The 23,242-nt window shown below is 33.0% G+C and overlaps 1 protein-coding gene across 1 annotated transcript; it reads left to right on the forward strand.

The window, feature by feature from the left end:
• Positions 1–5,668: 5,668 nt before the first annotated feature.
• PEL1 (Eukaryotic release factor 1 (eRF1) family protein) lies at positions 5,669–15,377 on the forward strand. The gene is made up of 16 exons (XM_086443439.1): positions 5,669–5,880; positions 5,959–6,041; positions 6,502–6,577; positions 6,827–6,901; positions 7,044–7,100; positions 7,778–7,823; positions 8,062–8,137; positions 9,800–9,875; positions 10,019–10,051; positions 10,187–10,255; positions 12,007–12,113; positions 13,726–13,798; positions 13,992–14,030; positions 14,313–14,407; positions 14,642–14,748; positions 15,084–15,377. The coding sequence occupies exons 1-16, from the start codon at positions 5,830–5,832 to the stop codon at positions 15,155–15,157; spliced, it is 1,137 nt and encodes a 378-aa protein (XP_086299565.1). The 5' UTR covers positions 5,669–5,829; the 3' UTR covers positions 15,158–15,377.
• The last annotated feature ends 7,865 nt before the right edge of the window (positions 15,378–23,242 follow it).

A 23,242-nucleotide genomic window follows, 5' to 3' on the forward strand; every position in this document is an offset into this window, starting at 1 on the left:
CTAGAGTGTTCCAAAGGGTTTTAGAGAACCCAAAAAAAAAAAATGTGAGAGAGAGAGAAAAAAATGTACGAAGGGTCAGGATGTTTCCAGAAATAACTTCTCATGGGTTAAGATATTGGGTTATTTAGAGATACCCACTTTAGGTTTTGGTGAATGTTTGAGATGCACCTGTATTTTTCAAAAATGAAACATACCCTTGACATAATATAAGTCCTGCCTAAGAGATCGATAAAATGACTTAAATACCCTTAAAAGATTCCCCTTGTTATACTCCCTCAACCAAAAACTTTTCATCTTCAACATTTTAGGGTTAAATTTTGAATAATGATATTCAACCCATTCTTCAACTTGTAAATTGTGGTTAGAAATTTCGGAATGAGCTGATTTTTTTGTGAGGATGATCAACTCACCATAAAGATCATCCTCATAAAAAATCAGTTCATTTTGAAACTTCAAACTCATATGGAACAATGTGTTGGTTTCTTATTGGCTCCTTCACGTTAATTGTTGAACAATATTGTATATCTATATATCTTAACAATCAAAGCAATGAATTTCAAGATAGGTTGAAGGAAAAAAGGCATTATCCAGACATCAAGTTGTTGTTTTTGCAGAAATTCATCGAAGAATGGAGACCATTTGTTTTTAGGGTGTGAGTTCTCTTTTAAGCTTTGACAGAAGATCTTAAAGAGGTCCTATATTAGCCACTCAAACAGATAATGGATAGAAGAAGTTAAATGGGTATGCATCAACTTTAGTGGTAAATCTACAATAACCATCGTGAAGAAACTCGCCTTCATACACCACTTATGGGCCGAAAGATGTAGAAGACTTTTTCATAACAACTACAACCCTCTAGAGCTCATAGAGTCCTTCATTATAAGAGATGTCCAAATGAGATTCCAAAGTTTGGTAGCCAACGTTAAAGATAATGCCTACTCAAGGAATTTCATGGCTTTATGGGGTCTCTCGCCAAGTTTTGATTTTAGAACCCTTGTAAGGTGCAAATGGGACAAACCCCCAGAGGAATTCCATGTCATGAATACGAATGGATCACTAAGAGAGGATGTTAGAGGAGAAGGCGCCATAATCAGATATAGCAATAGCATTATAGTCAAGACCCTATCTGAGCATACACAAGAAAATACCGTCCTTTTCCACGAGCTACAAGCAATACTAAAGGGAATGATTATAGCAATATAAGAGAATATTCAAAACTTATAGGTTAGATCAGACTCCAAGGTGGCAATTGAATGCATCAAGAGGAAGCACGTTATACCATGGAGGGAAGAGATGTTGGTCAAAGCCATGAGAGCTAAAGTTTTGTCCTTCCATCAAATTAGGTTCAATTTCTGTTTTTGAGAATGCAACCAAACAACAGATTTTTAGCTTTCTTCTTTCCCAATACAGGCATAATTCTCTTTGAGTATGGGGATTTCCCATCTTGTCTTAGGGACATTGTATGCACAGACACCTTCGGGCATAAAATGATATAATGTAGCTTGTTTTTTTTTTTTTTTTCTTTCTGGGTGGAGGTTTGCCTAACACCCCCCCCACATTAATCTTCAACAATAACAACAACAAAAAATCAAAGATTCATTCAATTGGATTTTGTAAGGGAACAATACAATACATGATATGGAAAGTACAGATCACCTTCTTACCTAGTAACTTGATTTCTAAATCAATTTTGGGTTTATTACACTAATGTCATTCTTATTCATTTAAGAGTGACTTAGACATGCCCCTCTGCGATTTTTGAAAGTTTAAATTCATATGTTTTCAAATTGACGACATCCCCCCCCCCCCTTTTTTTTAAATTTGATTTCCGAGGGACTTCAAATTTGTACACATGGGGTGATAAGTCCCACCTCCTCTTTTTTCTTCAAAAAACAAGAACTAATGGCGTGTTTGATTGCAAAGAAAATATTAATTGACAAATCATTTGTTAGGCAAATGATTTTCAAAGCTAATGATTTGTCAGCCAAATCCTTTTTTACTGTTTGGGCACAACATGGAAAATTATTTTTATTGTTTGAATAGCATGAAAAAAAGAATTATTTTAATTTGAATTTTGTGATAATTATATAAAAATAATGATAAAATCATTTTTTTTGGGAAAATTTTGAATTATTACACCCAAATTTCTTAAAGTATTTTTTACACCCCAATTAAATATTAAGACACATTCTTCAAACATTACAAATGTTTGTCTCAAATTATACTCTCAATATTATAGCACTTGTTCAAACAATTCTAGTAGTTGTTTATAATTATGATTAGGCTCATATAATCATAAACTAAACAAATCAATCAAATCTAACAAATAATGTGTGTCTAGTTTGCAATGGGGAATAAACTTATCAAATGTGTGAATTCCATTTTCTGGCAGGAATTCCATTTTCCAAGGGTCTGGGTCGGAAAACATTTTTTTTTCGCCAAGGTTGTAATCTCATCTTAGCAGAATTTTCATTTTTCATCGTAAAAGATAAATAAAAATTTCATGAAAAATAGTTTTCCATCCAACTTTTCATGGGTAATCAAATAACCCTAAATGTCCTCATCTCAAGTTTCTTACCAAAAACCTTTGATTTTTTATATTATACTAGGGTCTTGTTTGGCACACGTTCAAGTGCAATAAATACACCTTGGAATAAGTTTCTGAATATATTTTGGTAATAAAAAAAAAATTGAGGGCATTTTCGATACAAATTTCAATTTCCCAAATGTATTTATTATACTTTAACACATGCCCTTAAGGCACACGTTAAGAATACCCATCATCTTGAACCTTGCCTTAATCTCTTGAAAAATATATCCTTAATTTTTCTATCCAAAATTCGATTCACTTTTACTTCTCTTTTTCTTCTTGAGGCTTGAAGGTTTTATACCTTTTATCTAATGGGTTGGAGATGATTGGGTTTGAATGAAAAAAGTGAGGGGTCTTGGGTGAAGGTTGAAGACAATGTATTTAGGTCATTTTCATTAGTCAATTGGAAAAAAAAGGTATAGATTAAGGGGTTTGTTAACAGTTTGAAAACTTTGAGGGGTATATCTAAATCACCTTTCATTTAATAATTTGAAAATTTGCTTGATCGTTGACTCTGGCCACAAGACTAGATTTATATTTTTTCTTGGGTGATTTCTGTCCATTGGATTTCCTCATATTTGAGGTAACTCAGATTAATAGCGACACTTTAACATTCAAATTGAATTTATGTATTTTCATCCAAAATCCACTGAAATGTTATAGTGGAGGATCCAAATGAGTGTCCAACAACTCCTTGAGGGAAAGAGAGAAAAGCCTATATTTCAAGAAAAATGTTATTGCCACACCAATTTTGCTAACGCCACACCAAATGTGTGCAGTTCTTTAATGATTTACTGAATTGATGTGGCATTAGAAAAAAGTTGTTGTGGCAATAGCAGATCTCTATTTTTGGGATAAAGGGTTATCGGATTTGCTTTAAAAATAAGGGGGTCGTCATCATATTTGATTTTAGAAATTGTTTGAGACTGGGGGACTGTTTGTGACTCGGGATTTTCAATGAATTGTCCTTCACATTGACTCATATCCGATATGATATGTTGGCTGGGTCAATAAAAATAAGATTAGTCAGAAAATAATTTTTATAATTAATATATGATTTTGTGATTGGGCATCTTCTAATCAAAACTTGTTTTGTAAAAATAATAATTATATAAATATAAACATATATACACGTGTTATCAACAGGGGATAGATGAAATACATAGTTTTAAAATTGAATTAACTCATGCAACACAAACGTTTCTAAAAAAAGATGGAAGAGTAAATTCTCTACAACTAATCCAAATTGGGAGAGACTGAGTTACCTGTCGTGGAAGTTCAATTTTTTTTTTTTTAATTTTAATAGTTGAGATTGATAAAAGAGTTGTGATTTTCTGACCCCCCCTCCCCCTCTGACACAGATCCCCATACACCCCCTCACGTAGCGTGGGCTAGAATCATATAATTTCCCCCCTTGTGATACACAATTGAACATCTCTAAAAATATGTACAATTGTGCATCCCGAGAAAAAGAATCTATGGTTCAAACACATGCCCCGTCGTGAGTGTCTGGGGACGTGTGTTAGAGGGGGCATCAGAAAATCATTATTCAACGATAAAAGCTATATAATGAGTAGAGCTAACATACATACAACCAACTAAGTGGCTAATGTGTTTTGGCCTGTATGGGTTAGAAATTTTGGAATTAATTGATTTATTTGGGAGGATGACTTATATGATGGGGAGATCATCCTCACAGAAAATCAGCTCATTCTGAAACTTCTAACCTTATCAAAAGTGGTTCACTAAACAAAAAACAAAAAATAAAAATAGATGGTCCACGTTTCTTCAACTTGTAAACTGGGGTTAAAAGTTTCAGAATGGATGATTTTTTGTAAGAATGATGATCTAATTATAGAGATCATCCTCAACAAATAAAAAGAAAAAAAAAAAAAAAAATCAACCCATTCTAAACTTGTCAATAGCATCATCACCCAACTCTTTTCTTGAGATTGGTAAAAAAAGAAAAGAAAATATAAAATACGTGCAATAGTAAGGATAATATAAGATTTCATAAAATAAAAAATAAGCAATTTTTTTAGATTGATTTCTATTGGGCCGTGTTGATATGATAGTATTTAATCACTTCAGATAAATTTTGGATGGAAAAAATGAGTGGAGGGTTAGAATGAAAAATCAGTGTTTGTTTTGAAATCTAAAGCTCAATTGATTCATTTGTTTCGAATTTTTCATGTGATTGCTATAATAAATATTAGAATCATTGAAAATATAGATTTCAGGAAAAGAAAAAGTAGATTATGAATTTTAAAATCAGTTTTTGATCCATAATTAAAAGGGGCATTCTCCTTGCACCCATCATTTGTGCTCTATGACACACTTAAAAATAAAATGAAAAATGGTAAAATATCCAAACAGACCCAAATAAAAACTCTTCAAACTCACTTTAAAAAAAGACAACTTTTTGTTAGGTAGAAAGCTATTGAAAATTTTCATTGTGATATGATAGGATCCTACTAAATCTACCTGAACAAACTTGATAAGATCATATTGAATCTAATATAGTAAATTTCCCACTAAATCTTTCTCAATTGATTAAATAAAAACCTAGCAAATATTTATTGTCAAATGGTTTAGGTAATTTATACCTTAATTTGTTAATTCTAAGGATATTACTTATTTTATCATGAAATCTTCGTTGAAACTCTCTTTGAAATCATCGTAGATGAAAAATAGAAGACAACAAAGAAGAAAAATACTTATCACAAGAAGGAAGAAGAATGAGAAAGGGAGAGAAACCGACCAAAAACAAAAGAGTTGTGCTAGAATGACCTCAAGATTGTACCTCATAGTGGGACTCGATGAAAAGCATTTATGGTTCCTACACACTTCCACCCAGAAAAGTGCAATACGAGGTATATCTAAAGGAAAAGGAACCAGGGAGCTTGATAGTGGAGTGGATGCAAAGAGTAGACTAATAAGGTTTGATTGGGGTGATGGGTCAACCGGGACTGAAGGAATTTTGGGGTTGGGTGCAAAGAGTAAGTGGGTGCATACAAGACAAATGATTGGTGCAAGTGCAACCCTCCTGAATCCTGATTAAAATCTAAATCCTAAACAAACGCCCCCTATGAAATGCGACACGAGAATGTCTCCACAAAACAGGAAGAAAAAGAAATCCTCCCCAATAGGTGTTGTTGGAGAGAGAGAGAGAGAGAGAGAGAGAGATTTAGTTCAGTAGGGTAGGCGTTATTGGAATCGAGTCGAATTGGGTTTCGAAAATGAAGATAGTTCGCAAGGATCTCATCACCAACGGACCTGGAAGTGTTAAGGTAAACGAAAACAATAATTTATTTATTTATTTTTCTCTTATCTTCAGTCTTTAGTTGTTAATTTTGAATAATTTGCAGCTGATCCCAGAAGAATCAGATGATCTCTGGATTGCTTACAATCTCATATCTCGAGGAGACACTGTTTTAGCTGTCACTATGAGGTACCCCTCATCCCATCTGCTATTTCCCTATCTTAGAGGATCAATTTGAAATCTTTTATCTGTACAAGAGTAGATCATTATTATTCTAAAACACTAAATTGTTTAATTTTGAATTTCTTGAGAATAATGAATTGGGTTTAAAGCATCATGGGTTGGTTTTAGCTGTATAATTACATGTATGTATGTGTATCTTGGGATGTTTGCTTAGTCGAAAAACTCAAAATAGTTTAATTTTGGAGTTCTTGAGAATGATGAATTGGTTTTAAAGAATCATGGGTTGGTTTTGGCTGTATAATTACATGTATATATGTGTATTTTGGGATATTTGCTTAGTCGAAAAACTCAAAATTGTTTACTTTTGGAGTTATGAATTCTGTTCAAAGAATCATGGGTTGGTTTTACATTTTTAGGGCTAAGGATCATTCCTTAAAATTTTCCCCCCTAACATGTTTTGTTACAGAAAAGTTCTAAGAGAGGCAGCTTCCGGTGGAAGGGATGCGGAACGTGTGAAGCTCAAATTGGAAATTAAAGTTGAGGTATGATAATTATTGTGACTTAGGGCTCTAGTTATGTAAACATCGATGAGTTCCGAGCAAGTCATTTCTTGTATTGGGTGATGTTATTGCCTTTGGTGTCATCATTTAAGTTAAACTAGATGTAAGTATGCTCTAGTACCGAGAATTTTAAATTGAGAAGTCTGCAAACAACATAGATTTTGTTTATGATGCCTTTTAGTTCTCTCAGTGTCCTTGTTTTATACCATTTTTGATATTTTTTTTGCTTAGACTGTAGATTACGACAAAGAAGGGTCAGTCTTGCGTCTTCGTGGCAAGAATATCTTGGAGAATGAACATGTAAAGGTAGGTTTTATAGCAAAATAAACCTTGTTTATTATAAGTTGTCCAATGAGTGTTTCTCTAAATAACTTTTTTTTTTGTTGGGGGGGGGGGGGGGGGGGTTGTTCGTTAGTTCTCCAAATAACTCATTTATGTTTCCTTGCAGATTGGGGCATTCCATACCTTAGAAATTGAGCTACATCGACCTTTTGTGTTAAGGAAGGTATTCTCAGAAACTGCTTTGAGTAATGTATCCTCGATTAATTCTTACTAGATAAATTAAAATTGAAAACTTACTCTCTTTCCCATTTACTTCATTCAACACAAGAAATTGCAAGTTTTATTGTGTGACTCAGAAGTCACTTTGAGGAAGGCTTACTCGAGCAATATATGGTGATTGCATGAGTACCACATAGGCGTCAAGCAAATGAGAAAATTTGTTTGCTGTATGAGCTTGTTATTTGGTTAGAACTTAGAAGTATGTTTTGGGGATGAAACGTGGTGACCTTAGCTCCTTTACTTGTTTAGCGTGTCTGAGAATAGGGGTGGAGGTTCACTAGTGAAAGATAGCTTTTGGGTAAGTGATTGCTAAGGTTTCTTTTCCCGTGGTATTGGGTAATAATAGCTCATCCTTTGATGAGGAAGGAGGGTATACTCCTAGCTGGTCTATAACGGTTGTGCAAGTCTCTCGGGACATCTTTTGGATATTGAGGTTTCCAAGGAGGGGATACACTGAACTGGGCTTGGATAGATTTAACCAAGACTGTTTCATCATTGCCCAAACGATGATTATAGTCTTCAAGTTGGGCGCATAATGACTGAATTGAAATCTCTCAGATAATTACTTAATTGTATCATATCATATATTCTAACCTACATGTTTTTTCTCCATAATTCTAGGTTGTTTGGGATTCATTGGCATTGGATACAATCCAGCAAGCATCCGGTATGCTGTAAAAAGATTCTCAAGATATGGAAATTGAAAGCATTTTTGTTTATATCAAGAACTTAGATTCCTGTAATATTGTTGTTAGGTTAATAATAAAACAAAGTTTCTTGTTGTTTAATATTTTTGTTTATATCAAGAACTTAGACTGCTGTAATATTGCTGTTAGGTTAATAATAAAACTAACATATTTATATTAACTCTATTTGTTATATATTTTGCTACTTTCAAATTTCAGATCCTGCAGCAAGTGCTGATCTAGCTGTGGCTTTAATGCAAGAAGGACTGGCACATATGTTTCTTATAGGCAAAAGGTATTTGGCATGGCATTTGATTAACTTAAAAGGAAAATATTACGAATTTACGGTTAATGTTGATGGAAGAACAATTAATCTGCGTACCAATTTCGTTTGTGTCAATATGGCGCTTCTTATGACCTTTTTTGGTTACATTGTCACTTTCTTTGGTGTTTAAGAGCCTGCCTAAAATATCTTCTGGCATTTACAACTTACGATTTATCAATTTTGGGCACAAGATTGACACTTACAGAGCATGAAGACATTTATGGTGTTAATTTTAATTTCTTAAATCAAAGAGAACTCCCTTGTTAATGAGACTAGAAATGTCACGTGTAGATTGCACAAGCGATAACTTTTCTATGTTCATAGTCATCCGCTTTTGAATTTTCTCATTAGAAATTGGGCTTTGAATAATTCTCAGGATATCTTTGACTCATTCCATGTATACTTTTTCATAACGTGGTCAGCACATAGTTTTTTTGGTCTGTTTTCATGGTCAACACATATAGTTGAGGCCTATGTCAGATGAATTCTTCTAAATGATTGGATTCCGACACTTCACAGATTTTGGTGGGACACTTCTGGTTTCATTTTTTTATTTTAATTTTTTTTATTTTAATTTTATTATAAGTAATTTTTATTTTTTTACTATTGACACTTGCAATATACTGACTGAACATTTACAATAAGTTATGAGCTCTACCATTCCCAGTTGTTTATGTAGCAAGTATAATATCTATCAAAAAATGTAGAAAACATAACATTATATATATATATATATATTCTTTTTTATGTAGGTGTATGATACAAATTATAAAGTATCCTGTTACAATATCCATTAATATCCGTAGGATTATGTAGAAAACAATTACTTTGTTTCATAATAGGGATACAGCTGAATCCAAGGATCATATTTTCACATTTTCTTAATCTGACATTCTTTGCCCGTCTTGGAATATGACACCAATATCTGTATCAATGCAACATAGACATCTCGCATCCCTTAATAAACTTCCCATTTACCTTCTTTTGCATGCTGAAGTTGTTATGGTTAAGTTTCTCATCAATTAGTTTTTCACCCATAACTAATGCCTCTTCTCAACAGAATATGTTGAATGATTTAATGAGTGGATTGATGCTTGTTGGTCCATCAATCCGTGTTTTGTTTTTAGCTTCCTTGAGGGGCTCTATCAATGAGAATTTGGATTTTGACTTTCTTTCCACAGCTTTAAATATGGCACATGAGATGGAACAAATAAAAAATAGATACGAAGTCAGTAGGCAAGGAACAACTTCATGCTCCGTCTCCATAAAAGATATAAAACTGAAATAAAGCTTCATTTAACGCTTATAAGTCAATGCTTTCAAAAATTTTGGTTGGCCTATCATACATAACTTTTTCAACAATATATTGTAGTTGTATGGGCTCTGTTTCACCCTTGAATAGGAAATTTTAGATGAATCTCTGGGTATGACACATGTCAGTTCTTTAATTTCTCAAACATGGACATTTAGATACAAATTGGCTGATCATCTTTTTAGTTTAGGCAATTGCCTTCCTAAAAGAAATATGACAAGTGGTAGTCACGCATTCTACAAATTTCTTGTCTTAGCCATTTGATCCCACGATAGTGTTTCTTATTTATGATTTGCGTGGTTGGGGTTAATTCTGAACAGTGTGACGACAACTCGTTCCCGGATAGAATCTTCGATCCCGCGCAAGCATGGGCCTGCAATTGCTGGTTATGAGGCGGTACGCTGCTTGGTTCTTTCTGAAATGTAGTCTGTGATTTCTAAAATGCTGCAGTGCTGTATATTAGGATGATAATAGAATCCATTCTCTCCAAAAATTTAATTATTTAATGTATGCTGAAAAAATCTCATTTCATTTTGCAGGCTTTGAACAAGTTCTTTGAGAACGTTCTTCAAGTGAGTTTAATCTCAGTTGTACAATAATTTTTTTTTATATCATGCTTTCAGAAATTGGGTCTCTACCATATCATGTTTACCAGAGTCGTAGATGTAATTTCTTTACCTGTAATACGTGATGCATTTTTCTCTTAGGCTTTCCTGAGGCATGTTGATTTCACGGTTGTCCGGTGTGCTGTAATTGCAAGTCCAGGTTTCACAAAGGTATGCAATAGCCATGTTAGATTTTCTTTACTTTGTTCTTAGTGAGAAGTATTGGATAGGGCCATATGATTTTCTTTTGAAGGTGGGTTATATCTGAATAACATAAATGGACTTAAACTTAGTTATGTACAGAATTCTATCCTAGTTTAAAATTTTCTGCTTCTTTGAATGATTATTTGTAATGTCTTTCCTCTCTTGAGAGCAATTCATGATAATGAGTACCAAAGAAGGATTTGGCTTATGGGTTTGAGTGGAATGATATGTTATTACATAACATTGAGATAGAGATCTCTAACTGGGAAGATGTGTGAAGCTTGATGTGAATTTTGGATTTTTCTTAGTTACCAATACGAATTCAATTATTTTTACTACTTTTTCTATTTATAAGTTTAGAAAACAAACTATATTCTTTAAATAACTTCTTGTGATTGGGAACAGTAACATTTCAGCTTCTTTTGTTTGAAAACTGGTGTTATCTTCATTCTGACCCAAAACCACAGTATATGTGATAAATTTGGGGGTCCAACTCAAAACCAATTGGCAATGAGTGGATAGGCCCAGGAACTTATAAGGAGAGAGACAAGGCAATTTGTGTCCGATGTGGAACTAAACTCAACATGGCCCTACACGTGTGGGCCGAACTGGGCCAAAGCACGTGGATATATGAACTGAGTGACGTGGTGGAGAGAAAGGCGCGCTTTGATACCATGATAAATTTGGGGGTCCAACTCAAAACCAATTGGCAATGAGTGGAGAGACCTATAAGCTTATAAGGAGAGAGACAAGGCAATTTGTGTCTGATGTGGGACTAAACTCAACAATATGTGCCCATCAATGCAAAGAATGTATTGTATAGAAATCTGGATTTGTTCTCTGCAGTTGTTTGTTTGATTTCGTCTGTAAGTATATCATTTATTCAGTTGCATGTTGAGCTTTTGCGGTCCATTCATTGAAAGGTATCTACTGCTTCAGATTGGTGAGCTAGATACAATACAACACAAGGAATTCCTGTTGTCTTATTAATTGAGTTAAAATCTGTAGTTTCTCTTTAGTCAGGTATCTGTAGTTTGTTAGACATACAAGTCTTGAAGTTGACTGATTGAAAGTTAAAGTATGTCAGTCATGGTTGTGATGGAAAAAATGGGTACACATGCTACAATACGGTTTTAGTTCTTGATTCTTAGGGCCATTATACTGGACAGCACTCCCAAGACTTGCCAACATTAGTTGATATTTAATCTGTTGGAATAGTTCAGAGAAATGGTTATAGGGAAATTGTTGATTTTCCATGTGCACTTATAATGATTGTGAGTGGTGCGTGTTCCTAATCTGTTTAGTTATCTGGAGCATGTAATCTCTCTCCTACATCAATCTAATTCTCATTGTATGGAGGCAAATTTTCCATATTATCAACCAAATGTTCATATGCTTTCATGATACTCTTTAGTTTCTGGTTATGCTATTCATTCATTATTGAATGGGTATTTCCAGTGTTCTGTTTCTTGAATTTTTGTTTCCATAAGACATCATTTTTTGTCATAATGTCTTTTTCTAAAGTTGGTTTCAAGGGTGGGTTTCTTTGAATTTATAGTTTTTAAAGCATTACTGATATTATGTTTAGAAGATAATTCACTTGGTTGCTTTTCTTCATTTTGTTGTCACATATATTAAGAAACTAATCAAATGTAAATGATTTTTTTCCCCATTCAGGATGGTTCATCTTGTAAAATTGTGTTTTTAATGTGACGCAGGATCAATTTCATCGCTACTTGCTATTAGAGGCGGAAAGAAAACAGTTGAGACCTATCATTGAGAACAAGTCGCGTATACTTCTTGTGCATACAACATCTGGATACAAGTATGCCAATGCTTTATTATTATTTTTTTTCTTTTTGTTGATCATGGTTCCTAATTAATTATGGTTTCAGTGGATATCTGAAATGATATTATTTCTATGGTACATATGTGATGGATGGTAAGAAGTACCTTTAGGTAGATTTTTCTGTATGTTGAACTTCTATTTTGAATCACATTCAATATTCTGAGCCTGGAGATGATTTTTAGTGTGCCAAAGGCAAAATGGAAAGCCTAATGTTATTTGAACACACTCTTCCAGTTTGAAAGTCATGACAGGTCGTTTTTGGTTAGCTCCTATCACTCCCTTGCTTCTGTTCTGGAGCATTTCCCATTATTGCTATCTTGGGGTCCAAGGTTTTGTCCTAAGTATCTTTGTTTATCTGGATGGCAGCCTTGGGTAGACTCCTAACATTGGACAATTTAAGTGTTAGGGGTGTAACCATGGTTAATTTTTTTTTTCTTACTCTGTAAATCAATGGGAATCCGTCAATCACTTGCTTATTCATTTCCCCATTTTAGGGAAGTATGGTCTCATTTCCTATCCTTGTTTCATATTTGTTGGTGTTTCTGCACTTGATCCTGCAATTGTTGCTCTGTTGGAAGATTCAAGCATTTTTTGCATGGGGAGGAGACCGTGATCTTTAACCCTGTTTGCCTTGTGTTGGGATATTTGGAAGGAAACGAATAGCAGAGCATTAGAGGGAAAGGAGCATTCACTTCAAGAAGTTATTATATTTGAGAACTTGTTTAGATGAGATGCTATGTGTAGGGCTCTGTAATGTTGGAGGGTCACTTTGTATTGCACGGTATTAGGATGACTATCTCAGCATCCACTCTTTTCTTTATTGATAAATATTTTTTACCTATAAAAAATGCTCTTCCAGTTCCAAATCTGAGTTCCGATTAATAAATATGTATAGGGTCAGGTTCGGTAGACAAAATTGTAGACTAAGTGTTTTGTCCTATATGGGCAAAAAGTTCTGGAATGGACTGATTTTTTGTGAGGATGATCTCTATGGTGAGGAGATCATCCTCACAAAAAAAAAAGCCTATTCTGAAATTTCTAACCCTAGTTTACTAGTTGAAGAATTGTGGACCATCAATTTTTACCGTTAGTTTGTAAACCACTTTTCGTGGGGTTAGAAGTTTTGGAATGTGCTGATTTTTTTGTGAGGACGATCTCCTCACCATATTTTTAGCCATATAAGACAACTTTGTCTACCGAACGCTGTCCATATATAAAATGTTGTATGTGAATCAACAGAATGATAATTTTGTCAAAATGACCGCATACCTCTAGCTTACAAAAATTCACATGCGCCAGCTTAGAATTAATGCTATAGCACAATTTCTAAAGATGGGCCTAGCATAGCTATTATATCTTCCAATTTGTGGAGTGAATTTAGTATTATGTTAGACCTCTTTTGTACTTGACGCAAATACTTTAGCTTGGTTACTGGATAAGTTTGATTTGTTTTTGTTTTATTTTGTTTTTAGTTACTCCTCAATTGAAGAAATCTCATTTTTATTTCTTTTGATTTAATACAATTCTGAGAAATTATTACACACAAGATTCCTTTCTTTTCTCTTGATATTAATGCTTTGGTGGATAGGCATAGTTTGAAGGAGGTTTTGGATGCCCCAAATGTCATGAATTTAATAAAGGATACAAAAGCAGCACAAGAGGTAATATATTGAGCCAAACTCACTTAACAGTCTCCTATTTGTCTCTTTTGCTGTTTTTTTTTTTTGGCATAACTTTTGTTCATCTTTCTTATCCAAGCTCTCTAGGTGTGTATGAACATGTTAAAATTCATATTTTCTGTCCGTTTTGGTTCTTTTCATTCCTATACCCATTTTTTGTGACATCTTGTTTCAGGTTCGAGCTCTCAAGGATTTCTTCAACATGCTTTCAAATGTCAGGTTCTATCCTTGATATTGTGTTCTAAATTTAGATATGTGATACGTCACCTACATAAATGCTGTAATTTAAATGATAAATACTTTTAAAAATCCTTCCTTTGGCCACCTTCAGTTGGACTTAACCGTCTATGTAATTAGTTTGCTGAATGAAGAAAACTCACCCCTCTCATATATACACAAGGGTAAAGGGAAAAAAATTGGATAATCGTTTCTTGGAGTTCCTCTAAGAATTTTCTATTTCTTTTATTGGAATTGAATTTTATTTGGAATTTTGTAGGATCCAGCGCGTGCCTGCTATGGGCCAAAGCATGTTGAGGTTGCCCATGAACGAATGGCAGTTCAAACACTTCTAATCACTGATGATCTTTTCAGGTAAATATTTGTGTAGGTTTGTTTTAAGGACACTTAATTTCAAATTTAGTTAAAAAATGAACAATTTCAGTGTTGTAGGCCCCCTATAAATGGGTGTCAATTTATTGATTTATTTGTGTTGATTACATGTCAGAATGTACTCGTTCTTGCTCTCTGCATCTTCGCTCTTATTTTTTCCTCATTTTCCTTTTTTTTCCATCAATTAAAATTCTTGGGTCTGATTTTCTCTCACAGAAATGCTGATGTAGTAACAAGGCAAAAATATGTCGATTTGGTCAACTCAGTCAAGGGTTCAGGGGGCAATGCTTACATATTCTCTTCTATGCACGTGTCTGGAGAACGTAAGTAGAAATCTTCCCGTAGCATTCCTCATCGTTATTTCCCCTGTTTTCTATTATATATCAGTGTGTATTATTGGACATAGTTCAAAGTTCCGTACCATTTCTGAATGTTTCTTCAAAAAGCACAAGCGAAATGTTGAATGTTTTGGTTGGGTTGTACTCAACTGAAATATTGCCTCAACAAAAACTTAAACATTATCTTTGAAATCCGAAGTAGAATTCTCCAACTCTATACTTAATTTTGAAATTCAATCAGAGAAGTTTCTTTAGTGAAGAGTTCTGTCCCAAAAAGATGCATCTAATATTTTTTGAATTTTTTGGAAAAAAAAAAACAGAATTAGCTCAGCTGACGGGTATTGCGGCAATTCTGCGCTTTCCTCTCCCAGATCTGGAAGACATTGAAATGTGATCGAAGTTTCTGCAAATATGAACGGAGTACATAAAATACTTTAGAGCTCCGAGTTTTGTTAATTTATCGATTGATATATTATAAGCTGTGATAAGTTCAGAGCATAACGAATGGGTCTTGTATGGTTGATGTGAATGATCAGAAAAATTATACATGAATTTGTATTATAGTGATTCTAAGTTCTTTTTCAATATATTTTGGTGGAAAACATTTATATAAATTTTTGTTTGACCTTTCAAGTTGACTCACGAGTTATTGACTTGGTTTGACTCAGACTTGTTGGACATCTGAGTTTTGTCTAGTTTTTTAATTTTGAGGATGAAAAATGAGAAACATTTTCCTTAGTAACTTAGTAAAGATTTGAAGTCTTATTAATTTTTTGTTTTGTTTTTGGGCCTGACAAGTTTTTGAAAATGGACGGCCGTCTTGCTCCAAAATTTAAAATTAAAATTCAATGGTAAAAAATATTTTATTTTGAATATTTTATTTTCAAAGTTCATAAAATTGTCCTTTACAACTCTGAAGCATTAGATCATGTCTTTTTTTTTTGGACATCACAAGGTGAGCCAAGGACCTTTAGTAAGGGTGAAATCCTTACCAAGTTAGTGAGAATAGTCGGACTAGTGAAAATTTTCTTTTGCCTGGAAATTGAATTTAAAAGAAAAATAAATAATACTTAGAAGTCATATCTTCTAATAGAAATCATTTTCCATGCAGAATCAAACATATTCTAAGACACATTCAGGTTCACAAGTTTATCTTTTTTTATCACTCTGTAATTTGGTCATGGCAGGAATTGAACCCAGGTCCATTGCCTATTGGAAAATATTAATAATTGTTTTTAAAAATAAAAATTATTTTTATGGTTTGATCTAATTATAATAGATCTAATTACACTGAAGTAACATTGAAATGTACATCGTGGGGGATAAGGGACATTTCTGACGTGGATGTGTGTTCGAATCATAGATCTCGATGAAAAGCATCTATGATTCTGACACACATCCATCCATGTAAGAACCCCCCCCCCCCCCCGATGTACATTTCAATGTTACTCTTGCACGACTCCCAAATAAATAGAAAAAAATTGTGAAATTCTACTTTTCATTTTAAATTCAAAAATGGTAAATTATGAAATCGGAATTAATTTTTTTCATAAAATAAGAGGGTGCTAAATTATTATATAAAAAAAACCCTTTAATCCAGAATCTGGTTTGATTACACACTGTATTTTTAAAATTTGATTTCAAAATTTAGAATCATGATCTCCTTTTGTTGATCCTATTTTACATATCTACGAACAAAAAGTCACTTCAGCACGACGAACACAAGAAACAGATTCCAAAATCACAAAAATACATGCTGCTTCAATTCTCTATTGTAATCGATTTTTTATTATAACAACTGATCCAAGAATCTGATGGTCTCTGTTAGGAGCTTGGTGCCTAATGTGCCCACTCAAATGAGAGAAAGAACGATCTCGAGTGCTCAACACACCAGAGATAAGTGTAAAAGCATGAAAACAATATTCTCTATTAATTAATAAAGGGATTACATCCTTTTATAAATAAAAAGTCCTATTCTTAATAATTTACCAATTTTACTCTTTCTAAAACATCTATCCAAATCAAATACCTACTAAATCAATAATTAATCCTATTGATAGAATCCTAATAGAAATAGAAACTAAATCTATAAAAAATAGAGTCCTAACAACGCCCCCTTTAAAAATCGACCATGTACTCGTGGCAGTAAAGTAACTTTTATTGGAATATTTTCATTATCTACTTCATCTTGTTTTTCTAGTAAATATATTTGCATCTTCTTACATTGATGGTTTGGAGTGTAATGTTCATCGCAATTATAACACAACCCTTTGTCTCGTTGAACTTTTTCTTATCGCTTGAAATTCATCGTGCGGGTGCCGTGATCATCTTAGGTAAATTTTTGGTGTGTGTTTGACCGTTGGTAATCATTCTTGACATTGGTTGATTTGCACGTCGAAATCAGAACAATTTATCTTCTTGTCGTCGAACCAACATCATTGCCTTTTATAATGTTGAAGGTTGAAACATCAACACTTCTATCTTGTCTTGAAAGTCTTGAATGAAGGATCCCATTAAGGCTCTATCTATCCAATCATCAACTCGATTGCAAAGTTGTTTAAATTCTTTTTGATAATTTTGTACAGATACAAAATCTTGTTGTATCTTTGCCTACATTCCATCCAAATTCTCATAATCAGTTGATCCGAATCGAACCAACATGGATTTTAATGGAAAGGATTTGAGAAAAAAGAAGATGTCATTTTCAAGCCTTTTGAAGATTATGTAAAAAACTAAGGCTTTTTTTTTTAAATTGTTTTACTTCATTTTTTATTTGAAATCATCTACGCATATCATTATGTCAAGTTTTAAGTCGATCTTTCCATGTATTTTAGTTGGAAAAACTTGAAAAAACGAAATTAGGCTGGTTTTACAGCGTTGAGGTCGATAATTTTTATTTTTGAGTTCAATATTTTTATTGTTGAGGTTGATATTTAAAAAAAAAAAAAAAATTATTGTTGAGGCCACCCATTTTTTTAATTATTGCCGTCCTCGCCAATTTTTTTTATTGTCAAGGTTGACAATAAAAAAAAAATATTGGTGACCTCGACAATAAAATTATTGAACTCAAAAATAAAAATTATCAATCTCGATGTTGCAAAATCCACCTGATATTGTTTTTTCAAGTTTTTCCAACTAAAAATATATAAGAAAGAACCATCCTTAATCGATTTTTATTCAAAAAGAAAGTAAAGAAAAAATCCTAATTTTTTTACTTACATCTTCAAAATGCTTGAAAAAAGAAGAAAAAAACCCCTTGAAAATGGTTTCTTCTTCCTTCTCAAATCCTTTTCATCGTAATAGACTCTCCAAAACTCAATTGGGATACCAAAAATCTAAATTTTTTGGACGTAAAATGATGAATTTGAATGGTTAGAGCAATTTCGACATTTTAATTTTTATAAATGTCTAGAATGAGATTCACGGGCTGTTTTGAAGAGAGGGATTTACTAAATAGACTATTTTAATAACCTATAAAATCAAGGACTAAATTAAAAGAAAAATTAGCGTCAGAGACTATTAAGTAATTTTTTCTAAATCAAATCAATCAATTTCTCTCTCAATTCAGGGGGGAAAAGCCTTGTTATCTTAGAGTTCAATAGCAGTTAGGTTTTTCTTTTTGAAAATACTAGTTGCCGTGCATTTAGTTGTTCTTTTAGTATTTTTTTTTACTATTTTTTATTATTTATTTCATTATTTTCAAAGAAAATTTAGATTTTTAGGAGCTGATTTGAATTCAAATGGGTATGTAGATTTTTCTTATTATTTTCTAGTTTTTCTTTTTTCCTTTGTTGATGTTAGTTTGTTTCTTTATAAGTGACATTTTAGTTTTCTTAAGAAAATTTTATATTTTATATTTTATTCTATTTTTGTGTAATTAGATTTTGATGAAAATCATTTGAGTCGATGAGTCATGCAACTTCTTCCTTTACTTTTACATAGAACTAGTGCATTGTGAGGGAGGTTTTCTTTTCAATTTTAATATTTTTTTTTCTTAGTTTTTTGTTTTGTTTTGTTTTTCAATCCGAAGAAATTATATTTTCGCTAAGGGCTAATGATTTTTGAACTCAACCTGACAGCCGGACTCAAAACTCACTGACATGTCATGCACAAAGAGCCATTGATTCTTTCGCTCAGGATACACAATTGTACCCTTGGGATACACAACTGCAGATGACAGGTCGGTTGTCTATCCTGAGGGACAGAATCTACGGTTCTTTTCCCATGCCACATCAGTGAGTTTTTTAGTTTCCCTGTCAGGTTGAGTTAAAAAATCAGCACTCTTTTGACTAATGGGTTTTGTTTGAGTGAAGAGATGGGACTTTCGATGCAAGCTTAAAAGAAAAAGAAAAAATTCCATATAATCGTTTAGGTCACCCAAACTCAATCTACAAAATATATGTACCAAAGCTACCAAGCAATATTTTAAGTGAGTTCTTTGATTTCAAAATGATCCAGAAGGAGTTATACAATTTTATCGGATTTAAATTATTTACTACATCATAATAAACTTTGACAAATAGCTTGCAATCTAAATCCATCTCGGGATCAATATTAGACAAACAGTATGCTAGTTAATCTAGTAAAGAATTTCTAATAGAATCGTGATAATTTGATTTACCCACGTGGCATACTCATTCGATACCCCTAACGTGATAGGTTCACGAACTGTAGACCCACTCTCCTTGGGATACATAATTACGGGTTTCTATAAAAATGTGGAGTTTTATATTTCGAGGAGAGCAAATCTACGATTCTCGAACTTGTCATGTCAGAGGTGTCAATTGAGTATGTCACATGGCTAAGTCAGATTTTCTTGTCATGTCGGATTTTCCTTTTCATTTTGTTAATAGCATTGTGAGTTCCTCATATGGACTTTTCTAGCTCTCCATCAACATAAGAGTTGGGATTCACAGTGAAAATGCAGATTTTCTATAGATTAGTTTCAATCTTGTATGGATTTGTATACATTTTTCTAGAGATACAACTTTACTGGGAATCCCACACACCCCATTGGTGGTTGATGGTGAGCTCAACTTCGCTATTTTCCGGATACAGAAAGTTTGATGTCGCAGTCTATTGTACACCGTCAATCAAAATTAGCATTCTGTTTGATTAATGATGTGTTCTCCAATCAAATTTAATGATAGTAGAAAAATGAGTTATGTAATAAAATAGAGTTGTGCTGGAGTAACAATAGAATTAACATCGATTCTCACATTGCTGATGTGTAGGTGCACACGTAGCCATAGATGATTTTCACTCGTATCTATGATTCCGTATGTATGTACAGTTACATCAATAATGTGAGAATCGATGTCAATTTTAATGTTACTTCAGCATTTTCCAATAAAATATAAGGGGTTTTTTTTAACATGTGGACTGAGGGTAGACGTTTAGGTACATTAATTATACTTTGGAAATTTAATTTCCTACCAAAAAATGCCCTAATTTTTTTCCTAACCAAATATACTCTCAAATGATTATTTTCAAGGTGTATTTAATACATCTTAACTTGTGCCCTTAGGGCACATATTAACATACTCCTAAAATGAGTTGGTTACTGGGACTGTTACAATACAAATATTTAAGGAAGGGGTAAGGCTTTGGAAATGTGTGGAACCAACTCCAAATAGTCCTACCCCCAAGGGTAAGGCTGTAAATAGGGATACTAATCGAATCGGATGCGGTTATATCTGAATTTAAATTTAAAAATTTTTAGCGACATCCGAATTTGAATCTGAAATCCGACGGATCTTATGAATCAATATCTGAATTTGAATTCAAAAAGTATATCGGATATCTAATCCGATAAAAATTAGATGCGACCTATACCATCATCTTCAATTTGTAAAAAAAAAAAAAAAAAATGATTTTCCTATTCTTTTCAACTTCAAAAGTTGCTATCTTCAACCTATTTTATTCTTAAAATCAAAGAAACTTTGATTTTTTGAAAACAAAAAAGATGAAAAATTTGAACAAAACATCATATAGATATGGATTTTTGAAAAACAAATCAAGATTATTTTGGTTTGAGGTTGAAACCCAAAATTTTTGAAGGGGATAAAAATAGAGTTTCACTTTGAGAGAGAGAGAGAGAGAGAGAGGAAGTATCTACTTGGGTGCTCATCGGCCAAAGAAGATGGTGGTTATGGATAAGAGCGGAGTCAAGATTTTGCTCATGTGGGGGCAACCAAGAGTAGAAATTTTTTATGGGGACAACTAAGAGTGAAAAAAATAGTTGTGGGGCAACTAAGATTGGAAAAAAAATTTAGGGGGGGGGGGGGGCAATAATGGCATATTTTTTTAACCGTTACTGAAATCTATTGCAATATCTCACAAATTTATAGACTTTGAAATTCTTGTGGGGGCAAGTGCCCCCACTCTAAATCCACCTCTGGTTATGGAGTTGGCATAGTGCTCTTGCATTTTAGGTTGAGAGAAGATAAATATTTGAATAAAAATTAAGTTTCGTAACATGAATACACGAGACCATATATATAAGTTTTGTTGTGTAACATGAATACATAACATATATATTTAAATCGGAGCGGATATTATCGAATTGGATTTCGCAATATTTGAATTTGTATCTGAAACTCATTCGAATCTTAAAACAACATCTGAATTTGAATACGATATTCAAAAAATTCGAATAATATCCAATTATTCAAATCGAATTCGAATTCAGATTCGAATGTCTGAATATCCTTTAACAGGCCTACCCAAGGGGTTGGCTCTCTCTGACCATGTATTTGAAATTGGGTGGCCTTTCGATTTATTCTATTTGAATGTTAGGAAACTTCAATGGGGTTGGGGTGTGCGACCTCAAGGACTAGTTCTAATAGTTGTTTTAATCACAATAATGGGTGTTTGGTTATTCTTCAGGAACACGAGTGATGCCCTACTCTTCGTTAGCTTTGTTTGACATACTACTTAGCCATCAAAATCCCTAAAAACAATTATAAGAACATGATACGTATAGTTCTGTTAATAAAGTAGTTTCATCTTTTGGATTTTTTTTTTCTGGGAAACATTTGGTATCGGATTAGCATTGAACCGACCCAAAAATTTTGCTATATGAAACAAATCCGATTCGATCAATACATTTCTAAATCAAACCCGATCCAAATACATTTTCATTCAACCCAAAAACGATCCAATTAAGAAATTAGGCTTTTGCAAATTTTCAAAGTAGCCATTGTGAGCATGGTTTTTAAACTCGGTATCGCATCTCGTCTCGTTCAGCTTCGATACCGAGTTGTCTCGGATGAGTTTTCCGATACGTTTGAGACGTCTCGTGAGATAACTCAAAAAATTACACTGTGAGATGTAAAACTCGGTCAAAAAATGACTTTGTGAGTAGGTCTCGTTCAACTTCGAAACCAAGTTAACTCGGGCGATACGTCTCGGTCGAGTTTAAAAACCATGATTGTGAGAAAAGACAACTGAGTGAGGACGAGAAATGATAAATCTGTATTCGAAACTTTTGGACTTCCATCACTTCATCATTTGCTTCAGTTGGGCGATCATCATCAGCTTTGGTTGGACGATTTGGGCGATCAAATGCCAGTAACACACAAGTTTTTGTTGCTGAGTTGGTTTTGAGAATTTTGTTGGAATGGACAAAAAAAAGGATTCTATTTTATTTGTGAAAATGAAAAACACATATCTAGAAAAATAGGAGAGAAGCTTAACTTCATATTGAAGATGATGGGATTTGAAGATTTTGTGGATAATGTTTTAGAGTTTTTTCGTTTTAATATGGATAAAAAATAGATTTTGTGTTATGAACTAATAGGTTCAGATTTCAATGGAGAGGATTGAGGTTGATCCGATCAAGAATTTATCTGAGGTTTTAAATTTCAAATCAAATCTGATCGGAAATACCATTAATTTAAATCTAAATCTTTTTTTTTTTATCGGATTGGATACTAGATAAATTTCGTTTTGACAGTCCTATTAATCGATATACTCAAATTCAAAATCGAGTTTCGTTTCCTATTTTAATATAAAAACAGTGTGTTATGATTATTCTTTGAATTTAAACCGTCAAAATTGCGATAATGGAAGTAAAAAAATTTATTTAAATAGATCTTTAGTTTCCTCCAATATATCAAATGTGCATAATTTTCAATTTATAGGATTTTAAAATATTGAAGGAGAGATCAATTTTATTGTTCTAATAATAATAATAGGCTTCTAGTTTGATATTTCTTATATGAAAAGAGAAAGAATAAAAAACATTTAAATAATGTGATTTGATTTGTCATGCAAAATAAGTTGGTGTCAATAGTAGAATCGTGAAATTCATGAGAAATTATTTGCTTAAATGAAATGGCAAAAATGAGAAAATAGATTAGATGCTATATTAAATGGCCAATTTCTTAATAAGCCTCTTTTGGGAAGTTATGTTTTGAGTAATTGCGACTGCAAAATTAGATTGTTGGCAAGCTGGTTATAGGAAAAGTACTTTTTG

This window comes from Akebia trifoliata, chromosome 5 (genome assembly GCF_017979445.1).
Source record: "Akebia trifoliata isolate Shusen 1 chromosome 5, ASM1797944v1, whole genome shotgun sequence".
Lineage (NCBI taxonomy): Eukaryota > Viridiplantae > Streptophyta > Magnoliopsida > Ranunculales > Lardizabalaceae > Akebia > Akebia trifoliata.

Bases quoted from the DNA above. Each gene is read 5' to 3' on its own strand.
- PEL1 (XM_086443439.1), top strand. From the start codon at position 5,830: ATGAAGATAGTTCGCAAGGATCTCATCACCAACGGACCTGGAAGTGTT. The intron at 9,876-10,018 runs GTACGCTGCTTG...TTCATTTTGCAG, and splicing joins CAATTGCTGGTTATGAGGCG to GCTTTGAACAAGTTCTTTGA. The intron at 12,114-13,725 runs GTATGCCAATGC...TTTGGTGGATAG, and splicing joins CATACAACATCTGGATACAA to GCATAGTTTGAAGGAGGTTT.